The 22,617-nt window shown below is 38.6% G+C and overlaps 1 protein-coding gene across 1 annotated transcript; it reads right to left on the bottom strand.

Moving 5' to 3' along the window:
- Positions 1-416: 416 nt before the first annotated feature.
- Positions 417-21,183, bottom strand: AADAT (aminoadipate aminotransferase; the record flags this gene model as incomplete). The annotated part of the gene is made up of 13 exons (XM_084231231.1): positions 417-458; positions 1,518-1,619; positions 4,242-4,348; positions 5,541-5,605; positions 6,172-6,233; positions 7,409-7,505; positions 8,758-8,840; positions 10,749-10,814; positions 12,308-12,517; positions 15,859-15,933; positions 19,163-19,295; positions 20,252-20,420; positions 21,117-21,183. The coding sequence occupies 13 exons, from the start codon at positions 21,181-21,183 to the stop codon at positions 417-419; spliced, it is 1,278 nt and encodes a 425-aa protein (XP_084087357.1).
- Between the last annotated feature and the right edge of the window lie 1,434 nt (positions 21,184-22,617).

Here is a 22,617-nt window from a genome sequence, read left to right as displayed (position 1 = left end):
GTGATTTAATATCTGGGATACTGTTCCTGAAAATCATTCATAATGGTCTAATGCTAACAATTTTTGCAACAAAATTTCATTAAATTTTTCTAAAAGTGGAAAACGTTCATATTATGTACCATGTTGAATTTATTTGCTTAATAATTAATTGTAAAATGTTAGCTTCAAAGAAAACATATGGGAAATTATAAAGCAACTACAGAGTTCCTTATTATGAAGTCTGGGATAAAAGCAGGTTGAGTATCAAACGGTATAAGTTAATTTTGAAAATATTTATAATTTTCCTAGTTAAATTACTACAGAAAATTTGATGAAATTCAACTATATGTCTACAGCAATGATGATGTCTTCCTGCTAAAACATAGTGAATAATTTATCAGAAAAAATCCATGAATACTCTGATGACTTGGATTTCTTCATAAAGATTCTTTTATAAGTTGGGCTAATCTCTGGAAGGCCTAAAATAAAAAATATAAAAATTAATAATTAGGCTACTACTTAGGAAAAGTCTATCATAATTTAAAAAATTCAAAGAGACTATCCATCTTAGGTTGAGAAAAGGTAATGAAAAGTCAGCCTTAAGGGTAGGATACTATCAATGCCAGTCATATATGTACACAAAGCATATCAGATTTCTAGGATTGTCTTTGTTCTTATAATCCTCCAGCAGTCATTTCTCTATTTTACTCTAATACACATTATTGTCATTATTGTGTTTTACAACTGCACATGCATTCTACAGATTCAATTGTCTAACTCTATTTATACATAAAAGTCAAGATAGCAAATGAAAAGCATACAAATGACACAAGAAAGCAAGGAAGTAAGAACACACCAAGAACCAGTCCATCCCCAAGGAAGAGTATAAATTCTTCCCAAGGTTAATGACCCTGTTCAATTTATGGCTCTTCTGTCTGGATTCCCAGACACACAGTCCTTAACTACCTATTTCTTGCTTCTTGCTATTTTGGTTAAACAAACATTTTTTGATTATTTAAGAAAAATACTTAATTTGATTCCTGTTCATCATATTTTTTTCTACAAAGAAAGGCACCGGTGGCTGTTACGAATTTGTAGTTTTCGTTTCGTTAATTCCTTGAAGGAAGGTAAGAGAGTTTCCTCATAACATGTTGATAGCCTACCAACATTGCGTAGTAGGTCTGAAAACCATGAAGACAATAAAATTTAATTCTAACTTGGTTCATGCACTTGTCTTTTTTGCAACCATTAAAATGTGTCTTTTTTTTTTTTTTTTTTTGTGGGACCCTTGCTGGCGGCCGGGGAATGAACTGGTGCTGCAGAGGCTGATGGGCAGCCTCGCAGCCCAGTGCTCAACCACTGTGCCACCAGGGGAGGCCCTAAAATGTGTCTTTTAATGGTAATTTGTGATTTTTTTCAATTAATATGTTTTTTAAGAAACTTAAGACATTAAATAATGTTGTAACTCACAAACAAACACATGTGCCCAAAACCGGAATTGATACCTAGTGTTACTCTGAGGAGAATATTGTACTTACCACATCCATCTGTTCTGGAGTTGCAAAGGAGAAGGATGCTCTAAAGTAGGGGCTGGGAGCTGAACTATCAATGAAGAAAGAATTTCCAGGAACCATTAATATCTAAGATAATTTATAAAAAAAGTGAATTACTATTAAGGAAATAGTGAAAGAAAATACAGGGAAAACTAAGAGTGGGGAAGGTCTTTCTAACTTTGAAAGCAATTAAAGAAATTGCAAGAGAAACAATTTGTATGAAAATTCTATATGTCATACAACAAACACAAATGAAAGCATAGAGACTGGAATAATGTTTACAACGAACATGCCAAATATTACCTCTTCTCCATATACAAAAACTCCACAGTAACTGAGAAAAAAAACCAAACACCAAAATTGTAGCTTTAATCGCCAAAGGACAGCTTATAAAACAAATAGAAATGAAAAAAATAGAAATGGTAGTAAACATGTGTACATGTTTCACCAAATTGAAAAATTCATGTAAGTTGAAACAATGAGATAACCATTCTTAAGTTATCACATTTGGAAACTCAAAGGTAAGAATGTGTCAGATAGCAAAAAGGGATGAGTATTTTAGGGAGGAGATTCAGAATGCAAATGCCCCAGTGAAAAAACTGGGGTCCCCTCAAAGAACGGAAAGGAAGTAAAAAGTTAATACACAAAGTGAAGTGTTTGTATCAAGGAGTTGGGAGCAACTCTTATTCTTGATGACCACGGTGGCAGACAGAACACTGGCGTGAAACCCTTTTCTTCTATTTATTGGGCATATCAATATACTCTATTTGCCAGCCTCTTCTAGCTGTGTGTGGCCATGTGGCTGAATCCCAGTCAACAGATGTAAAGTGATACATGAAACTTCCCACATGTGATCCCCCTTGTCTTTTCCATTTTGTAGCCAGTGGGAAATCCACCTGTTGAAGCCTGAAGAGCGATAGGTGAAGGAACCAAGATCTCTGAACCCCTGGTTGGAACAGTGTTGCCTGCGAAACACACCTCTGAAAATTTTATGTGAGTCTGAAATAAACTTTGATTAAATTTTTGAGATAGTGAACTAGTATGACCATGATTTTTAAAAAGCATTCGTTAACTGCTAGTTATATGGTATAAATCTAGGCACTGTTTGCTAAAATAAGATGAGTTGGGAGTAAAATGGGGCACTGTGGGAAGATTTCAAGGCAGATGTTTTCTGTGTCCTGCTTAACAATAAGATGAAAGTAATGTATTTTTACATAGTGGAAAAATTTTGGGATGTGCTAGAATCAAATTGCTGCAAGGGATGAAGGAGTGACAATAATCTCTTTGACAAGATGGCCAAAATCTGGATATAATATGGAGATTATTGAGGAAAAGTAAAGATTCTTGCAGGATAAATGGAATAAATGAAGAGGACTGAAAAAACTACAACAAAATATGAAGTCTGTATCATTAGCCTCTGTCTCAGAAAGACAACTAGGCACTTAGCAAATGCTTTGAATGATAAGGGCATAGGTATAAAAGCAAAGAAAATACTAAATTGTTTTATTATACTAAAATATATTTTTTTGAAATAAATCAGCTTAGTATTTATTAAGTAGCTGCTATGGGCCATTACTGGGGTTAGGATAATCCATAAAGCATATATTCTGCCTTCAAATAAGATGATTGGAGAGAATGAGTGGACTTCCCAAGATGGCAGAGCTGCCCTCAGGGCTACTGAGTCAGTTTCCATGTCTATCCTCTAGACTACCTGGTCTCAAATGCACTAGCATGGTATTTTGCCAACACCAGCACAATCTGTTCTTTTGTGCTTACTGCTTTAAGACTAAAGTGATCCTAGAAACAGATCTAGTGTTTAGAAAATACAGACAAAAATGATAAAGGAATTAATGAATAGAGGAAGGATAATTTATTTGTAAGTTAGAAACTACACAGAAAAATATTTTAATTTCTTGAGTTTTCAATCCTCAAATGAAATTTAAGTAGACTTAGATTTAAGAACAAAAGGAGAAAAATAACCTAGAAGAAATCTTCTTGGGCTATTTTTAAACAATAAAAAAGCAGGATATGAACTTTTCTGTTTTATTTTAACCATGTAAAATAATTACACAGCCTAAATACTAGATAGATAAAAGCTCTTCAAGAAAACACACCACAGATGTTCACAAAATCAGGTGGTAAAGTTATGCTCTATTTAATAATTTTTCATTATACTTTCTATTTTCATTACACTAATGTGCATTTTCCAAGTTTGCTACTGTGAGTATGTTTCATAATCAGGAAAAAAATCCTTCTATTTTAAATACTAATGGCTAGTACTTATCAAATATTTACAACTATGTATCAGGGGTTAGTTGAAGTGCTTCTTAGAGATTAGCTCAATTAATGAGTATAGTAACCCTCTGTGGGAGAAGGAAGGAGGATTCTTATTATCTCTGTTTTGCATACAAAGGGAAGTTTACTTACACAAAGTCACACACCCAGCAAAGGGTAGAAAAGGATTTGACCCAAGAAGTATAGTTCCTGACACTTTCTTAACCACTAAACTAACCAGCAGCTCAGATGAGTGACTGTATTTTCTATTTAGACCAGAAGAATACAAATTATATTATGATTTTAATAATGAGATTATATATTTGATATTAAAATATCATGAGTTGGGTGGTGAGAAATAATAAATGCCTAAAAATGCCATTTTTATTCAACTAAAAATTAAAGAAAAACTAAAACTCCCCCCTCCCCTTTTACCTCTCTTTTTATGGCTTTTTCTTCAATCAGTTGTTTTGTATCAGAGATGCCCTTAATTTTAACCCATAAAAACATTCCAGCAGTAGGAACATGCCATTCTGCCAAACCTACGAACAAGAGAACAAATATCTTTTAAAGCCATTTTGATAGATATATTGCTTAGTGATATGGTTGCAGTAATTGTAAACCAGTATTTTCAAAAAAGGTCCTTCAGTGATAGCATTTTTTAAAAATACGATTTTGTGAGTCCTGAAATTTGATGTTCTGAGTTTTATTTTAAAAGGTGAGGGGTGAAAGGGAGGGAGTGGATATGTATGTATTTACAATTTTAGTCAGTTGTGGAGTAGTGTAAGAAATCTAGTATCTATGTCTACCTCTTTTAGGTGGATCTACCCATGCCAAACATGGCTCTTTCAACCTTAGAAGGTTTCTTTAACTCTTTCTAGAGTCTTCCAGCGTTGCAATGTATATAACAGCTTAGAAATCTAATGGGATTAGAGTTTTTATCAGAATGTATTCATTTATGAAGAGTTACTTTATAATTCAAGTTTTCCAGGTATATTTGTAGGCTTTATGTTTCATTGACTAATAGGATAGAGAAATCAAGAAGGCAGGAAAATTATTTTGATTTACTCTATTATCTGTTTAAAATAATTGCCATTGATTAAAACCTTTTCTTCAAGTTCACTATAAATGTGGTAGGTTAATACTCTTATCAATAAGATAATTGTTTTTACAAAGACTTCATAAGGCACAAGATATAACAGAAATATGGACTTCATAGTTTTGGTTTACTATCATTCATAACGGAAGCATTTTAAATGATATAATTAAAGTCACATGATTTATTTGACTTTCTTCCTTAATAGAAAATTAAATATAAACTATCCTGTAATCAAATAAACAATTGTTCATATTAGATAAATGAAATTAATGACTAGGAAGTAAATAATTTGTAATGAGAGATCTACCTTAGATTCATTACATTGTACTTTTTATTATGATATAATCTAGATAGAAAAGGAATATATTGTTTGTTTGACAATTCCTCTTATATTTTGGGTAAAATTTTGAAATAACTAAGGTTTTAAATAAATTATTGGAGATTGATTTTAGACTAATTGTGCAGCCTGTTATTTCTGAGATTATTTGTAGGTAACAAGAATACCTGTTACCTTGACAAGAATACTCCTGGACTCATTTCTTACCCTCAAGGTTATTAACAAAACTACACAGTGTTTACTGTCCACTTATATAGTTGTTACTGTGTATTGCAAATAGAATTTACTTAACCCTCACCGCTTAACCACTTGTCTGCAGCTGCCAATAATGCATCCTTCTGGGAATTGTAGAAGTCAATAACCCTAGAAGAAGAAATAAATGAAATGGATGTGTTTAGTACATTAACTGCAGAAATGAAAACACTCTGAAGTCCAGTCTATAAGAATTTGTTTTGTTTCTTGATTAAAATGTTGAATGCTTGCTAAGGGAATAGAACATATTTATTTGATCTATCTGATGGTAAACATTTAATCAATGTGCTTTTTCCTTTGTTTTGGAATACTTTGAAAATGAAAATTAATACAGCAAAGTCCATTTCTGTGTAAAATATTGAACCTAAATTTCAATATCAACAGAAGTAGTAGCCTTAATCGCTCTCTTTGGTTGTCATTTATGGGGTGGGAGAACTCTAAGGATCAAAGAAGATACTATTGAAATGATGAATCACTGGGGGTAAAGACAATCTGTTTTTTCTTTATTTCTTTATGGCCTCAGAAGTACCCTGTTTACATAAGTAAAGTAATTCATAAGGTACACCAATATTCTGATTACTTAGGTAAATATTTTCTCATTTGTATTTGAGCCAATGCTCTATATTATGCTCACTGAGCTCCTATCTTGTTTACTTTTTAACAAATGAATTAAATACCTCTGTACATGAGCCAGGAAGCCCTCTTCCCCCCATTGGTGTAGAAGTTGTGATACAAGAAGCTAAAGAGATAAAACATTAACAAATGTTATGGTTCACGACGAGATACGTTTTTTGTCAAACATAAAAGCAAATTATTCTTAATGATGTGTAAATGACCATAAGATAGAGCAAGTGGGACCTAGTTTTATACAGTGATTTATAATAAATGTTTATTAAAACAATGACAATAAAAATATATATTTATTAATATAGTTTACCTAATTCAATCTAAGTAATGATCTTATTAAGGAGCTTATTATATCTATTTCACTGATGAGGAAGCTGAAGTGAGGGTTAAATTAATTTTACTGAGGCTAAACAGACAGATACAGAATTTGGAATCAAGTCTAGCTGTTCAGCTCCAGTCCAAGTCATTAATTACAATACTATCCTCCCTCTAGACACATAAACAATATGTAGAAGATGTATTAAGTTACATAATATTTTGAGAAGTTTTTCTCACTAAAATAGAAGTTCTAAATGTTATAAATGGATAGTGAAGTTCTGTTACTAACAGATACAAAAAATATGTAAGAAGTACTCAGCCTGTTGAGACCCCCCACATCTGCACTTTGTGGGATGTGCACTATCAAACTAACTTTACAAGGCATTTTTTAGTTCTTACGTAATAATCTATCCCTGAGATTCGGTTCTCCTGTCACCTTAGGGATGGATTCAGTACTTTCTCAAAGCTTTTGAGGAAATTGATACATTCTCTAAAATAATTCTACTTTAATGAAAATATATTCCAGAAGTGTCTTTAGGAGAAGTTAGCACACATGCATAATGAAGGCAAATAACGAGTCACTAAGGTTTGAAATCATTGTTCTTATTATATGGTCCAAGACAAGTTCCATTTTGCTCTGCTCAACAAAGTTTTTTTTTTTTTTCTTTTTTTTTAAAGATCCTTGCATCTCGGCAAGATGCTAAGGATCCAAGATGAATAAGACACCCGACTCTCAAGAAGCATGTGGCCTATGTCACAAAATAATACCAGGTTAATTCAATCCTCATTTTCCTTTAGAGTAAGCATCTGTGGTATATGGTCTTCTAATTCAGTCCATATTGGAACTAGAAAAATCGATGTCAGTGATTTCCCACCCTGTTACCTTAACTCAGTCTTACTTGCCAACATCTATTCTCTCTTCTGATCTGATTAAAAAAAAAAAAACCTTATTTCTTCAATTGTCCTTACCTGTGCAAAAGTGCTGGGGTGCATTGTTGAAACTTGTGTGTGTAAAACGATTCTCTCTATCAAGAGTTTTGGTCCAGTTATAAATCCTATTCTCAGCCTACACAAAGAGAGAAAAGGCATCATACCAACCCTGTATTAACAACGAATATATCATTTTAGGACACAGAAACATCAATTCCAAAGAACACCTGCACCCCTATGTTTATAGCAGCACTGTTTACAATAGCTAAGCTTTGGAAACAACCCAAATGCCCAAAAATAGATGACTGGATCAAGAAGATGTGGTACCTATACACCATGGAATATTACTCAGCATTCAAAAAAGATAAACACATGCAATTTGCAGCAACATGGATGGCGCTGGAAGGGATCATGCTCAGCAAAATAAGCCAAAAAGAAAAAGAAAAATACCGGATGGTCTCACTCATAGCAGGAATCTAGAAAACTTAAATAAGGGACCAGGAAAATGAATATAAGAAAGTGAAAATCAAAATCAACAAAAAACTATGAACCAGAGACACTTTTAGGGGGGCGGGGGCGGGAGGGGAGGGATTGGGGTCAGAATGGGGGGGCTGCAATTGTATGGGGAATATAACAATAAAATTTATAAAAATAAAAAAAAAAATAAATTAGAATAGAAGTACTAAGGAGAGAAATCCCTAAGTAAAAAAGAAATAGGATCAGAGACAGGATCTTTTGAGGTTTATTGGAAATTCTCACTGAACTATTACAGTACTTTGAGATAGTGACTGCTTTATAGCAGTAGAGTTGAACACAGAAAATAGCTACAGTGTCAATAAGAACAGAGAGATTCATTCCCAATGTGGAGAGTTGTCTAAGTTGATTATGAGAGAGGATCAGGAAGAGCCCCTGTGTCCCCCACATTTCATCGAAAAAAAAAACAAAAACCTAAATATATTAGATCTATACAAAAAAAAAAAAAAACAACGAATATATCATTTTACTGACTTCATCAGGGAGAGGGTTGTGACCTGGGGACAGATGAACCTAGACAATGGAAACATTGTCTTAAAAGCATTTTTTATTTAAAATACAAATTGAAGTTTAAATGTATGGTTAAAATAGAATGCCAATCTGACCACTATATCTACATATGCTCTTTCATATGTGAAACCAAAACGCTGGCCAGTCCTTTTATACCTTTAGATTAAAAGGACACGTGGCCTTTGATTACTGGAGACAAAGAGAAAAAAATCAACGTTCATAGTAATAATTAAACTGGTATTTTAAGACAAGTGGAATACAAGCATTTAAATGAAAACAATCATTTGAACTAAAAGATACTGAGGAGCAATATTTAGAGCTAAACTCTAGAGACAGAGCCTTACCCAGAGGAGAGGACTTTTGAGAAAGAGTCAGCCCTGATGACACGCCCATCAGTGTCCATGGAAAGAAATGTTGGTGCCCAGGGCTTGAAATGGAAAAAAAAAAACAAAACAAAACTGTTGGTTTGAAAACAGAGTTACTGACTGTCTGATTTACATAGAGAACGGAGAGGGTGTGGATTCAGTTCTCATCAGGCAACCATTACCTTTGTCTTCGTCTCAACCCTTTATAACACCAAAGGAAACAGAGATGCATATGCATTTATTAGTGTCTCCTGTCTTCACATGGCTCTTCTGCCAAAAACACATACAAAGTTTTTCTCATTTGCATAAGATGCCATTATTTTGAATTTAGGAAAACTCATATAGGTGCTCCATGCCCCAAGATTTGAAATCCAAGATTAACAGATTCAGAAAACTCAAGAAAAATAGGTTCAGACAAGATCAAAACAAAGATTGCCAGCTGTGTTGAGGTTTGCTTGGTGAGAGAATAGATTCTTAGAACAACTACAAAGACAAAAAAAAAAAGTGAGAAGAAAGATGAGAAATATAGCCAATCTGAAATACTGACTTCAGCATATACTTCACAAGGAGGCACAAAGAAAGGGGACTTTGGTCACATTGAGGGTGGAGGGCAGGTAGGCAGCTAGCTAGGTGATATTCAGGCAAACTAGATAGAAGAGTCAAGAGTTTTTGTTTCTTTTCTGTAGACTTAAATGGGAGACTGGACCCGTGTATTTAGTCTCTGCAGGCTGGAGAACAAATACACATAGTGTGTGAGTTTGAGGAATTAAGCATTTTTATTTATTAAATATTTTATTTATTTTTGTGTACAAGTACTGGGGTTCAGGCCAGAGGTGCAGAGGGTGATCAGGAGGATTCACCAGAGACAGAGCAGGGAACAGAACAGGCAGATTGACTGAAATACACTGCTGAGGGGAGCAGCGGGCGAGTTGGGAGAGGTCTGCTGCACCATGTAGCATCTCCCTTGCCAGGGATTGAACTCAGGTACCTTGGAGGGCCATCTCTGTGGTAGTGTTGAAACTTAAACCCTAGGCCACCAGGGAGGCCCTGGAATTAAGCATTGTAATCTGTATCATTATTATTGTCTATTAGGAAACAGTGATCCTAAAATGTGCCTTTGAGATTTAGTGAGAAAGAATCTAAAATTCATTATTCTGCAGCAAAGATCCAGGACCTAAATGACAAATGGCAAATATATGGCTTGCTTACAAGTAATGTTTCTCTTATGTCCATAGTGTACCTCACTAACTGAGCACAACTCTTTCTCCTTCAGCTTGAACATAGCTTCTGAGACATCATTCCAGTCAGTCATACTAATGCTGAAGTTGACTCCTCAAGATAAAACCCATTACACATATCTCACAGTGTTGAAGGAGCTGGGAACTAGGATTTTGGAGTTCAAGACCATAGCCCTGACTCACTCTGCTTGTCCAAATGCCTGATACAGAGAGCCAGCTACCACTCTGAAGGTAAGTAATTTCTGGAAAGATTGTTTATACCAGAAATGGAAAGTAACAATTCCAGGACAAAATTGAAAGATTAAAGGTAGAAGTGGTAGCAAGTTAATTTTTTATTTCAATATAAGTCTGGATTATCTCTGACTCAACAGAACAGGCCAAAATCAAATGCAGGGAAATAACTTACAGTTTGATCTTCTAATTGACATTGTCGCTTACCTTTTTTTTAAAAAAGATTTTATTTATTTATTTATAAATACAAGCACTGGGTACAGTCAGAAGCGCGGGAGGGTGAGAGAATTCACCAGAGACAGAGGGGGAGAGCAGAGCAGGCAGAATGACGAAACGCACTGCTGAGGGGAGCAGCGGGCGGCAGGAGAGGTCCGCGCGCCATGTGGGACCCTCGCCCGGAGGCCGGGGAGCAGCTGGGGATCGAACCTACGCTGCAGAGGCTGCGGGCAGCTTCGCAGCCCAGTGCTCAACCGCTGCGCCACCGGGGAGGCCCTCGCTTACCTTTTTGAACTGGAGAAAATAATATGGATCATCTTCTATTATGAGGAAGTCATATTTTCTTGCAAGCTAAAAAAGGTTAAAGTAGTATATTTTATATCTTAAGAGATGTCTAAAATTGCATCATTTGGAGTCATAATTCTTAGCACTCATCCATCATTCATTCATTCAATAAGCTGTTAAGTACCTACTGTCCTAGACAGTGAAGATAAAGAGGTGGAAAGGCACTAAAGGCTCTTGCTCTCATGGAACTTCCATCCCATGGTAGAATATAAGGCAATGCATAACAAATAGAATATTAGGTGGGGAGGAGTTGAGAACTAAGTAGACCATTAAACAGGGTGACATTTGAGAGCGAGACAGTGACATGGTAGCTGTTTCAGGCTGACTCACTGGGCAGCCCTAATGCGCTGGCGCCACTGTGGAAGACCAGAGAGAAGGTGGTGACTGAAAAGACTGTGATAGTAGTGGCAGTGGAGAGACATGGCTGAATCTGGTGGTAGAATTCACAGGATGGAAGGAAGTGGAGGAGGGAGGAGGGAATGGGGAATAAAAGGTCTTTGTTGATGGTGGCACAGTTTATGGAATTGGAGAATGTGAAGGGCCTGGATTGGAGGTTTGGGGTGTGAATGGAGAAAATCAGGAGTTCTGTTTGGCCATGTCAACTTTGAAATGCCCATTAGACATTTATGTTGGATGTTTGATACAATAATTGGATAGTGAGGTTGAATACAAAGTCTGTAGTTCAGGGAAAGGCATTCCATTCAGAGTAGCAGGTATAGGCATAGAACTAGATGAGGCTGTCAAGGGATGGGGGTGTGTAAATAAGAAGAGGAATTTAGGACAGAGTTCAGGATAGGGGAAAAATAAGACATTATTTTGAAATTAAAAAGTACATATGGTAAGTAAAAAGGAACTGCTTGAAAATCTTATGATATCATTGCACATGATTGAATTAAATATTTAACAAGGGTTTGGTACTTATTTAAAAAGCTATTTGTAGTGGAAGGCTAGGTAGCATTGTCAGGCACATGAAAGAGACTTTATAAAAAGGCACATTTCTCTTCTTTTTAATAGACTTCTGTATAGCTCAATATGTGTTTGATACTTAAAAAAATGTTTATAGTGAAAAGCTTAGGTGTCAGAACCAGGTACCTAAAGAAACCTTACAAAAGGAGGATGCCTCTTATTTTTAAAGAATTTCTTTGCAAACCAAAATGACAAGAAGTAGGAAAGTGAAGAGACAAGTTGAAAACACAAATATAAAATGATGAAAATAAAATTTGGGGTAGAATATTAAATAGTCTCATACAACTTAATGTCAGGTCAAAGGTGCTATTTCTTTCTATAAAAATATTAAAGAAAAAAATCTCATAGTTAACAAAGGATGTAGTAATTTCTTGAGTTTAAATCAATTAGGACCCTTGGCACAGATGACTTCCCTTTATAACAGATCATCTTCCTTGAAGCCAAGAGGCTGATAAGAAAGGGAACTAGTATTGTACACTTTAAAGTGAAAAAGAAATGAGCACTTAGCCACAAACCACATTCTTGAAAAATACCTCATAGATTTCCTTTTTGCGGTTGCCTGGTAATGAGTTTCCAGTAGGGTTGTTGCCATTTGGGACAGTATAAAGTAATTTGGGGGTGTTTTTTTTTGGGTCCTTAGAATCTTCGGGTTTCCATTTGGAAAGTATATCCTTGAGGGACTCTGGAATCATTCCATGTTCATCACTGGGAACATTAAGAATGTTGCAGCCCAGTGGTTGTAGCTGTTGAGCACAAGTGAAGAAACAAAGCCCACATTCAGACACCATTCCAGAATGTTAGTGCCCTTCACGCTAACCAAGAATGACACCGTGTTACCGTCCGTCTCCTTAAACGTATGAACCTACTTAGCTCCACACTCCACGGGATTGAGGTAGTGTATTATAATTGTGTTGTTGCCCTGGGTAGATTCCATTTTTATTCAAAACTACCCCATCTATTTCCAGAGGAAGATTATACTGCTCCTCTATGTCACTGTTGCCCACATGTCTAGCTCTGGTCAATAATTTCTGAGTGGGGTGATGTGTGTCCTTCGAAGCAGACACTTTCAAGTCCAGCTTGTGGTTTTGTTTCTTCCCTTTGCTCTGTGAGTGACAGTGTTCCAGACAGAGGCTGATTCTCTCAGTGCGGGGCTTGGGATGGAGATGACCTGGAGCAGAGCTGCAGCTGCCTAGCCATGGAGTGTGAGAGAGAAATAAACGTTTGTAGCTGTAAGCCACTGAGAAATTGGGTCATTGTGATATAGCATAACCTAGTCTCTTCTGACTGAATTGTACTTATAATTATAATTAGAACTGGTTCATAAAGTGTTCATTAAGAAATGTTTTTGACAAAGTAAATTACTCATCTGAAGCATTTGTTATGCTCAGACATTTGGAAGTTACAAGCAGAGGTGATATTAAGAATATTTAACAAGTGGTAAGCACTGGACCTGAGCCCTGGAGACACTCCCCCCCCAACAATGGCATTAACTCTGTATCAGGGGAGGTGTTCAGGCTGGTCTTAGGAGAGGAACCAGACTGGTGTTGGGGTCTTGAGGGGGATCAGGGTAACAACTTGTCAAGGAGTATGGAAGTATTTCAAGATCTTACCATTTGCTAAGGCTGGCCTGGCAAGGAGTGGCCTGGCTTATAGACGTAACTTAATAAAAATCTTGTGGAATCTTATTCTTGGATGAACATAAAGAAAAAACCCATACTTTAAGAAATAATAACTGACTGAGGTTCTCTGACAAACAATTTTCAAGCATTCGTTTGAGCAGTTAAATGTAGAATTATGCACTAAGTAAGAATAATCCAGACCCTACTTAGGATATATCTAAAGGTTTTATATTTAAGAAGCACATCTAGTATGAGTACAACAAACCAATCTGAAATAGACGCATCTTGCTTTTTAGCATCTGTCTTCATAACTTGGCACATGGCTTGTGTCTGGATATGTGAGAACACTTGTGCATGTGTATGCATGTGGTTTATATAGACACAATTTTATATTTATAGCATTATGGAGTCTTAAGTGTTAGGAGTTTAGGAAAATAATAATTATTCAATCATTCAGCAAAACAGTGATTTTACTTTAGTTTTTGAAAATAAAATTTATGTAACAAAATTTTGCTTTTTTAAAGTACACAACACTGGCAATATTTACACTTACAGTGTGTGTATCCATCAACATCACTATCAATTTACAAAATCTTTTCATAACCCCAAACAGAAACTCTGTACCCATTAAGTAATAATGGTATTTGCCCCTTCCTTTAGTCCTGGTAACCGCTAATCTATGTTCCGTTTCCATGAATTTGCCTGTTATACATGGATCACACACATGGAGTCATATAGTATTTGGTCTTTTGTGCTTGGCTTTGAGAATGGACTGTTTTATTTCTGCAAAAAAGAATAATGGGGGCCTCCCTGGTGGTGCAGCGGTTGAGCGCTGGGTAGCGAAGCTGCCCACGGCCTCTGCAGCGCCGGTTCGATCCCCGGCTGCTCCCCGGCCACCAGAGGAGGGTTCTGCATGGTGCGCAGACCTCTCCTGCTGCCTGCTGCTCCCCTCAGCAGTGTACTTTGGTCCTTCTACCTGCTCTGCTCCCTGCTCTGGCTCTGGTGAATTCTCTCATCCTCCCGCGCTTTTGACTGTACCCAGTGCATGTACAAACAAAACAAACAAACAAATAAATAAATAAAACATGCCTCTATTAAAAAAAAAAAGAATAATGGGATTTTTATAGAAATTGCATTGAATCTGTAGGTTGCTTTGGTAGTACTGACATCTTAACAATATTAAGTCTTACAGTACATGAATAGGTGATGTCTTTCCATTTATTTAGGTCTTTAATTTCTTTCTGCACCGTGCTATAGTTTTTATGTACATGCCACTCACCTTCTTAGATTTTTCCCCAAATATTTGATGCTTTTGAATACTATTATAAATGGAATTGCTTCCTTAATTTATTTTTCAGATTATTCATTGGAAAAAAGTAATTTTTACAATACCATTTCTATCCTTCCTTAAGAGTATTGAGAAAATCTGCCTTTTCTAAGAATAGTTAATGCTTTATATATTGATTCTTGTAAAGGTAATATTAAATTTGGAAAAAAAAAGAGAACCCATGAATTTAAAATCAATAGAGCATAAAGGGCATCTAATTCAATTTCTCTGTTCTAAGGAAACATTTGTTATGTGGCAATCTAGGGAAAAGTTGAGCACTTTAGCTGGGGCAATGTTTTACCTCTCAGGGAGTTAGGTAAGATGGTGAGAAGTTAGGTAAGATGGTGAGAAATTACTTTCAGGTAATTTCTATCCTTTTAGTTCCAGTCCTATCAACCTTAAGGACATGCACAAATAAGTCCATGGCTAACTTTGATATATTTGGGGACAATTTTCATGTCTTTGTTGAATCTTCTCTTTTGGGGGAAAACATCCACAGTTCCTATAATCATTATTCATCTGATAGGCTTCCAATTTCCTACTCACTCTGATTATTCTTCTCTGAGTGTGCTCCAGTTTGTGTACACACACACACACACACACTCCCACACACAACCCCCCCAACACACACCCCCACACCCACTCTAAAGTATTGTGCTCCAAGCAAACCTAATACTCAGTGGTATGTTCTAACCAGCACGCAGCAGAGCTGGACAGTCAGCTTCTTCATTCAACATATTAAAATCTCATTAACACTGGAATGAAAAGTCCTAATTATACCATAGTAGTTTACAGTTATATTAAATCAACATATAACAATGATTATACTTAGGCATATGGCAATAAAAATAGTACTGAAAAAATAACTTTTCATAAATTAAGTCACTTTTCAAGTGAATACTGGTTTTAAGAAAACTGGACATAATTTTATACCACCTTATTTTAGCTTCTATACATTTAGATGCATTTTGCAAAAAGTAATATATAAAGCAGAGGGACTTTATTTACATATGTAATTTTAGATTCTGTTTACAGAGGAAAGATGCTATTTTATTTTTCGGTGGAGAGATAATTCTAAAGATTCAATGATTTCTTGTATTTGTTATGAGAGGTGGCTTTTTAAAAAATGTGTACTCACAGCATGAAGTGTTCCTGAATAAGTAGGCTCATTTAGGAGGATATTATCTCCAGGGTTAAGGATCATTTCGAACACCTAAAAAAAGCAGCATTGATTAGCTTGGATATACAGACATGTCTCATTTTATTGCACATCATCCTATTGTACCCCACAGATACTGTATCTTTTACAAAGTGGAGCTTATGGCAATCCTGCCTCCAGCAGTCTTTGGATGCCATTTTTCCAACATCATGTGCTTACTTTGTATCTCTGTGTCACATTTTGGTAATTCTCACAATATTTCAAACTTTTTCATTATTATATCTATTATTTTTAAATAGTTATTTTTATTTATTTATGCATACACTAACTGGGGTGTAGGCCAGAGGTGCTGGGGATGAGAGGATTCACCAGAGACAAGAGTGAGGAGTAGAACAGGCAGATCCAAATACACTGCTGAGGGGAGCATTAGGAGAGAGACAGGAGAGGTCTGCTGCACTCTGTGGGTTAGCTTCCTGGCCAGGATCGAACTCATGCCTCAGTGGCTGGTGATAGCTTGATAGCACTGAGACTTTAACCCCTGTGCCATCAGGGAGGCCCTGTTATATCTATTATGATGATCTATAATCACAGACCTCAATGTCATTGTTGTTACTGTTTTGGAGAGCTATGAACTGCACCCATATAAGATGGCAAACTTAATTAAAAAATGTGTTTATTCTGACTGCTCCACTGAGCACTGAACTGCTCCAGCAGTTCCCCATGTCTAGCTCTCTTTGGGTTTTCCTATTCCCTGAGATAGAAAAATACTGAAATTAGACCAATTAATAACTTACCCTGGCTTCTAGGTGTCCAAGTGAAAGGAAGAGTTGCATGTCTCTCTCATTTTAACTCAAAAGCTAGAAATGAGTAAGCTTAGTGAGGAAGGCATGTTGAAAGCTGAGATAGGCTGGGAAGCTAGACCTCTGTGCCCAACAGTTAGCCAAGCTGTGAATGCAAAGGAAAAGTTCTTGAAGGAAATGAAAAGTGAACATATAAATGTCAAGAAGACAAACACACTTACTGTTGATGTGGGGAAAGTTTTAGTGGTCAGGATAGAAGATCAAACTAGCCACTACATTTCCTTAAACCAAAGCCTAATCCAGAGCAAGCACCTAACTCTTCAATTCTGTGAAGCCTGAGAGAGATGATGAAACTGCAGAAGAAAAGTTTGAAGCCAGCAGAGGTTGGTTCATGAGGCTTAAGGAAAGAAGCCGTCTTTGTAACATAAAAGTAGGACATGAAGCAACAAGCGCTGATATAGCAGCTGTGGCCAGATATCTAGAAGATGTAACTAGATTATTGATGATGGTGGCTACACCAAACAACAGATTTTCAAAGTACACAAAATAGCCTTGTTTTGGAAGATGCTAAAGAATGTCTAAGCTGGAGAGAAGTCAATCCTTAGCTTCAAAGGACAGGCTGACTCTTGTTAAGGGCTAATGTAGCTGGTGACTTTATGATTTTTATTTACCATTCTGAAAATCCTAGAGGGCTTAGGAATTATTCTGAATCTACTCTGTGCTCTGTATATGGAATAATAAAGTGCTATCTGGATGACAGCACATCTGTTTTTGAATGTTTTAAGCGAACTGTTGAGACCAATAGCAATTCCTCAGGAAAAATATTTCTTTGAAAATATTGCTGCTCTTTGACAATGTACCTGGTCACCCACAAGCTTTAATGGAGATGGAGCGGTGATCTGTTCTGATGTCATACCTGCTAACACAACATCCATCCTGCAGCCTAAGGACAAGGAGTCATTTTGACTTTCAAGTCTTATGTAAGAAATGCACTTCACAAAGCTATAGGTTCTATAAGTAATGATTCCTCTGAGGATGTGAACAATGTAAATTGAAAATCTTCTGGAAGGAATTCACTATTCTAGATGCCATTAAGAACATTCATGATGGGAGGAGGTCAAATTTATCAGCATTAACAGGAGTTTGGAAGAAGCCGATTCCAGCTACCGTGGATGACTTTGAGGGGTTCAGGCCTCTAGTGGAGGATGTGGTGGAAATAGCAAGAGAACTAGAATTAGAAATAGAGCCTGAAGATGTGACTTATTTGCCACTCTCTAATAATAAAACTTTAATGGATGAATAGTTGCTTCTTATGGATGAGCAAAGAAAGTAGATTTTTGAGATGGAATCCACTCCTAGTGAAGATGAAGTGAACACCTTTGCTATTAGGTATGGATGCTTGATGCTATAAAAACTCAAGTGTCCTGGAATTCAAGACATTCAGGGAGGCTTCCTGAGGAAGTGATGTGTAGGTGTATGGGTGGCAAGTTACATTTTGAATAACCCCAAGAATTCTGTGACTTGAGGGGATTGTAAAGAGGAGTGGAATGAGGCGAGACAGAAGTGGGCATTTGGGCCTAGTGAAGCCAGGAAGGTGCTCAGGTAAGCATTTTGACATCAGTTTGGCTGTAATATGAAAGAATAAGTGGAGTGAGATTACATGTGGAAAGTTTTTAGGATTTTAGGGAAGTTTTTGCTGCCACCCTGTGGACAGTAGAGGGTACTGTGGATCAGGAGACTGATGCTTTAATTGGAGAGGACAGCTAAGAGGTCTTAGGGAAATCAAAACAACTATGGATTGTAAGGGAGTGAGGAAGAGGTGTTGATGGTGACTCCTAGACTTCTGGTTGTGAAATCATAGGGATGGTGGGAATAGTATCATTCAACCAAACTAAACAGAACTCAAAATTGGCCATTTGAGGGAGAAGATGATGAGTGTCTTGGTTTGAGGTGTCTCTGAAGTATCAAGTGTTGGGTGGACAGATGAATAAATGAATTTGGATGGAGCTTTGGAGTCACTGGCATATGACTGGCCACATGGGTGTGAATGGAGGTACTGGGGAAAGCATATAGATTAAGGGGCAAGAGGTTCAAGGACTGAGCCTTATGGGATGCCAATAAGTAATGGTTGTGTAGAAGAGGGGAAGCAAAGGAGGGAGGGAGTAGGCCAGAGGACAGCTGCCCAGTGTGGAAATGACATAGTCAGAGGAGCAGAGCATTTTAAAAATTGTAGGAGTTGGGTACTCCCTTAATAGGAACCTTGTTTTAATGACGCCAACCTCTGGGTCATTGATCACATGACCTGTACTTTACAAAAATCAGGTTGGTGAATGTCTTTAAGTTTCCTATTTATAATTCTAGATAATGACAAGAAGACCACAGTAACTCACAAAACATGATCCTCTTGTGGTTAAGTGAGAGATGACAGTATTGACGGACTTACATGGTTCTTAATGTGGGGTAGCCTTCCCTGTCAGTCTTACCTTACAAAGGCCTTCTTGGCTGCCATTTGTGACGCATAAGTCCATTTTTCCTTGATTGGAGGGATGATTGATGGTGGGAGGATTGTGCAATTTTACTTGAAGCTGTTTTAGCCAGGATACCAGCTCTGGGATTCTAAAGCATAAAATGAATTTTCAAATTTATAGCAGTAAAAGTCATAATAATAGTAGACAGGAGTTAAAGGGTAGCTTTATATGAGGCATTTTGCACATTCAATTAAAAAATCCTAAAATGCCTTTTCGTCAATATTAATAATATCGCTATTTAAAAAGCGAAGGCAACAGATTAGAGGTTTTGTGACCGTCACAAAATCCAAACAGTAGCTTAAATGAACTGAGGTTTGAATCTACATCTTTTTTATTCCAAAGTCTTCATTTTTTTCTTTTCCACTAGATCACTCACTGCATAGTCAAGTCTTTGTTCTTAGGGACATTTCCATAGGATACTTAGAAGTTCAGGGTCCATATAGCCCCTATAGCGTGGAAACAAACACCTTTGTATATATTATTACATATAATTCATTTGAATGTAATTTTTTTTGTGGCAGTGCAAAGTAGCCCTTAATAAAGTATAATTTGTAATCATTGGAAGAAGACAAGCTAAGGAAGGCCCTAAGGAATGTGTTCCATCTTGCCTTTAAGAAATTAAGGACATCTTATCTGAGAGCAACATATTTACCCAGCTGCTTGCTTAAAGCAAAACACAATGATTAGAAAATGCCCCAGGACTTAAATTTGCTGCTTCCTGGGGCAGGCTTTTCCTCTTTTCTCCAAACCTATCTCCTCACCTAGCCCTCTCACTTTTTGCAGACTCAGCTCAAATGATACTTTCTCCCAGAAGCCTTCTCTGACTCCCCCGGTCGATTAAGGTCAAGCAGCAGCCGATGAAGGATAAGCATTGACTATCCTCACTGCTCTTACTATTTGAAAACTCTTCCCCAAACCTTCCTAACTGTCGAGTACCCATTTAAAAAAAAAAAAAAAAAAAGACACCAGTCATTTTTACCAGGAGCCCTTAGAATACAGCTCATGACAATAAGCAAGCCAAGTGATATTATCTATGGTAACTACCCAGCACTTTGAGAATACTGAAGAGCTCTCTTCATCATCTCGGCTTCAAATTGGATGGTCTTTCCATTTTCCACGGTGATCGTCGCGCTCTTAAACGGGAACGTTTTCTCATTTGGCGCTCCGGTAGCTAAGGAGATGACTGATTTGGGCGAGGCGATCAGTAAGTCAGCTACAATGAACATGCAAGAGAAGCAGACACGGTCACTGAAGGCCTTCACCAACTGAGAGAGTTCTGTCTGCCGCATTAATTACAGCCTAACTAAAAACTGAACAATTTCTGGTGACAGAATGTTAGTCTAAAGTAAACATCTGGAACAGCTTTTCCTGAACCCTTCTCAGTGGTAGAGATCTCCAACTCAAAGTCAGAGCGAGCACGAAGGAAAGAAGGTGACAGAACACCCTCCTTTTAGCCCCCACCTGCGGCCAAACTCAAGGGTCTGCTCGCCCAGCTCAGCTGTCTCGAGGAGAGCTTTCTTTTTTTTTTTTAATTAAGATTTTTTAAAAAGATTTATTTATTTATTTACACAAGCACTGGGCACAGTCAGAAGTGTGGGAGGGTGAGAGAATTCACCAGAGCCACAGCGGGGAGCAGAGCAGGCAGAAGGACCGAAGTACACTGCTGAGGGGAGCAGCGAGCAGCAGGAGAGGTCTGCGCGCCATGTGGGACCCTCCCCAGTGGCCCCCTCCCCAGTGGCCGGGGATCGAACCGGCGCTGCCAGAGGCTGCGGGCAGCTTCGCAGCCCAGCGCTCAACCGCTGCACCAGCGGGGAGGCCCTCGAGGAGAGCTTCCCCAGCGGAATGAATGAATGCAACCAAGCAAGGCCCCCTCCCCGGGAGGGCGAGGAGCCACGGGCCCAGGACTCACTTAGGACTCGGAGGGTGGAGGGCTTCCTGGCCTTGCTGGTGGCCGTGAGGAACCGTGAGTAATTCATGCCTCTGGTGCCCGGCGCCTTCTTCAGCTGCTGAGGACTGGGAAAGCCGGCCACGTCCAGTCACCGCTGCTCTCTCCGGAGAGACCCCGGCGGCTGCCCGCGAGATCCAGCAGGTCCACGCGCGGGGGCCGGGAGCTCCGCTGGGGTTCCCGCCTGCAGGCCGCGCTGGGTCTCCGGGGCGAGTCCGGCAAAGTCCACCTGCAGGGGGAGAGCCCGCCCCGGGCCGCGCCCCCTCCCGCCCCGCCACGCGGCCTATAGCCGCGGGCCGCCGGCGCCTGCCCCGGGTCACCGACCTCGGCGGGGCGGGGGGGGGGCGCGGGGTGCGGCCGGCCGCGCGCCAGGAGCCCCGGGCCAGAGCCGGAGCGCGGGGCCTGACCCCGCGGCTGGGAGACGCCGCAAGACAGCGTCCGGCTCGGCCCCGACGCGCGTCTGATCTTGCCCCGAAGTCCAGCCCCGCGCCCCGGGCTCCACCCCGCGCCCCCGGCCGCTCCTCGCGCGCCCCCGGCGGCCGCCCGGGCCCGGCTCGGGGCTGCGCGCTCGGACGCGCTGTCGCGGGGCCGCCCTGCCGGTGGTGGGTGCAGGTTCGCCCCCTCCCACCCCTGCTGCGTTCAATACCGACCTTTCAAAAATACAGCTATCTTGAAACACATGCAATTTGCAGCAACATGGATGGCGCTGGAAGGGATCATGCTCAGCGAAATAAGCCAGAAAGAAAAAGAAAGATACCGGATGGTCTCACTCGTAGCAGGAATCTAGAAAACTTAAATAAGGGACCAGGAAAAAGAATAACTATAAGAAAGTGAAAATCAAAGTCAACAAACAACTATGAACCAGAGACACTCTCTGGGGAGTAGGGGGCGGGAGGGGAGGGATTGGGGTTAAAATAAGGGGGTTGCAATTGTATGGGGAATATAAAAATAAAATTTATTTAAAAAATATATAGCTATCTTGGGAAGTCATCTAGGCCTCCCTGCTTCACTCCAGCGGCGCTTTCTTCCAGATCTGAGCACTTGCGAGGGCGGTGGAGTGTTGATACGAATTTTATATAGAACCACGCTGGAGTCCTGACATTTTAGTCTCCCCTTCCCTTGGTTTTTCTGACCACCCATTATGGACTTAGGTTGGAGGTATATATCCAAAGAGACTCATCTCTTAAGGTCTAGCACCTTGTTCTCTTTTCTCACGGAATAATCCCCACAGCCCCCAACTCTCATTTCCCATTGTTAGATTTATTTATTTTTTATTTATTTCTGTGAATTCTCCTTCCTGAATCATCAGAGTGGATCACACAGGCTTTCAGGAGAGCACTTAGTGAGAGGAGATTTTGAGACAGTCTCTCTGTTTTGATTCTGCAATGGATATAAATCATTTTTATATATTTACTTATTTTTAAAAATTCCAAACTAGATCTATTCATTCAGGAAACGTTAACTG

The sequence above is a fragment of the Talpa europaea genome (assembly GCF_964194135.1).
Source record: "Talpa europaea genome assembly, chromosome: 4".
Classification (NCBI taxonomy): Eukaryota; Metazoa; Chordata; class Mammalia; order Eulipotyphla; family Talpidae; genus Talpa; species Talpa europaea.
This window is presented reverse-complemented; position numbering and strand designations above follow the sequence as displayed.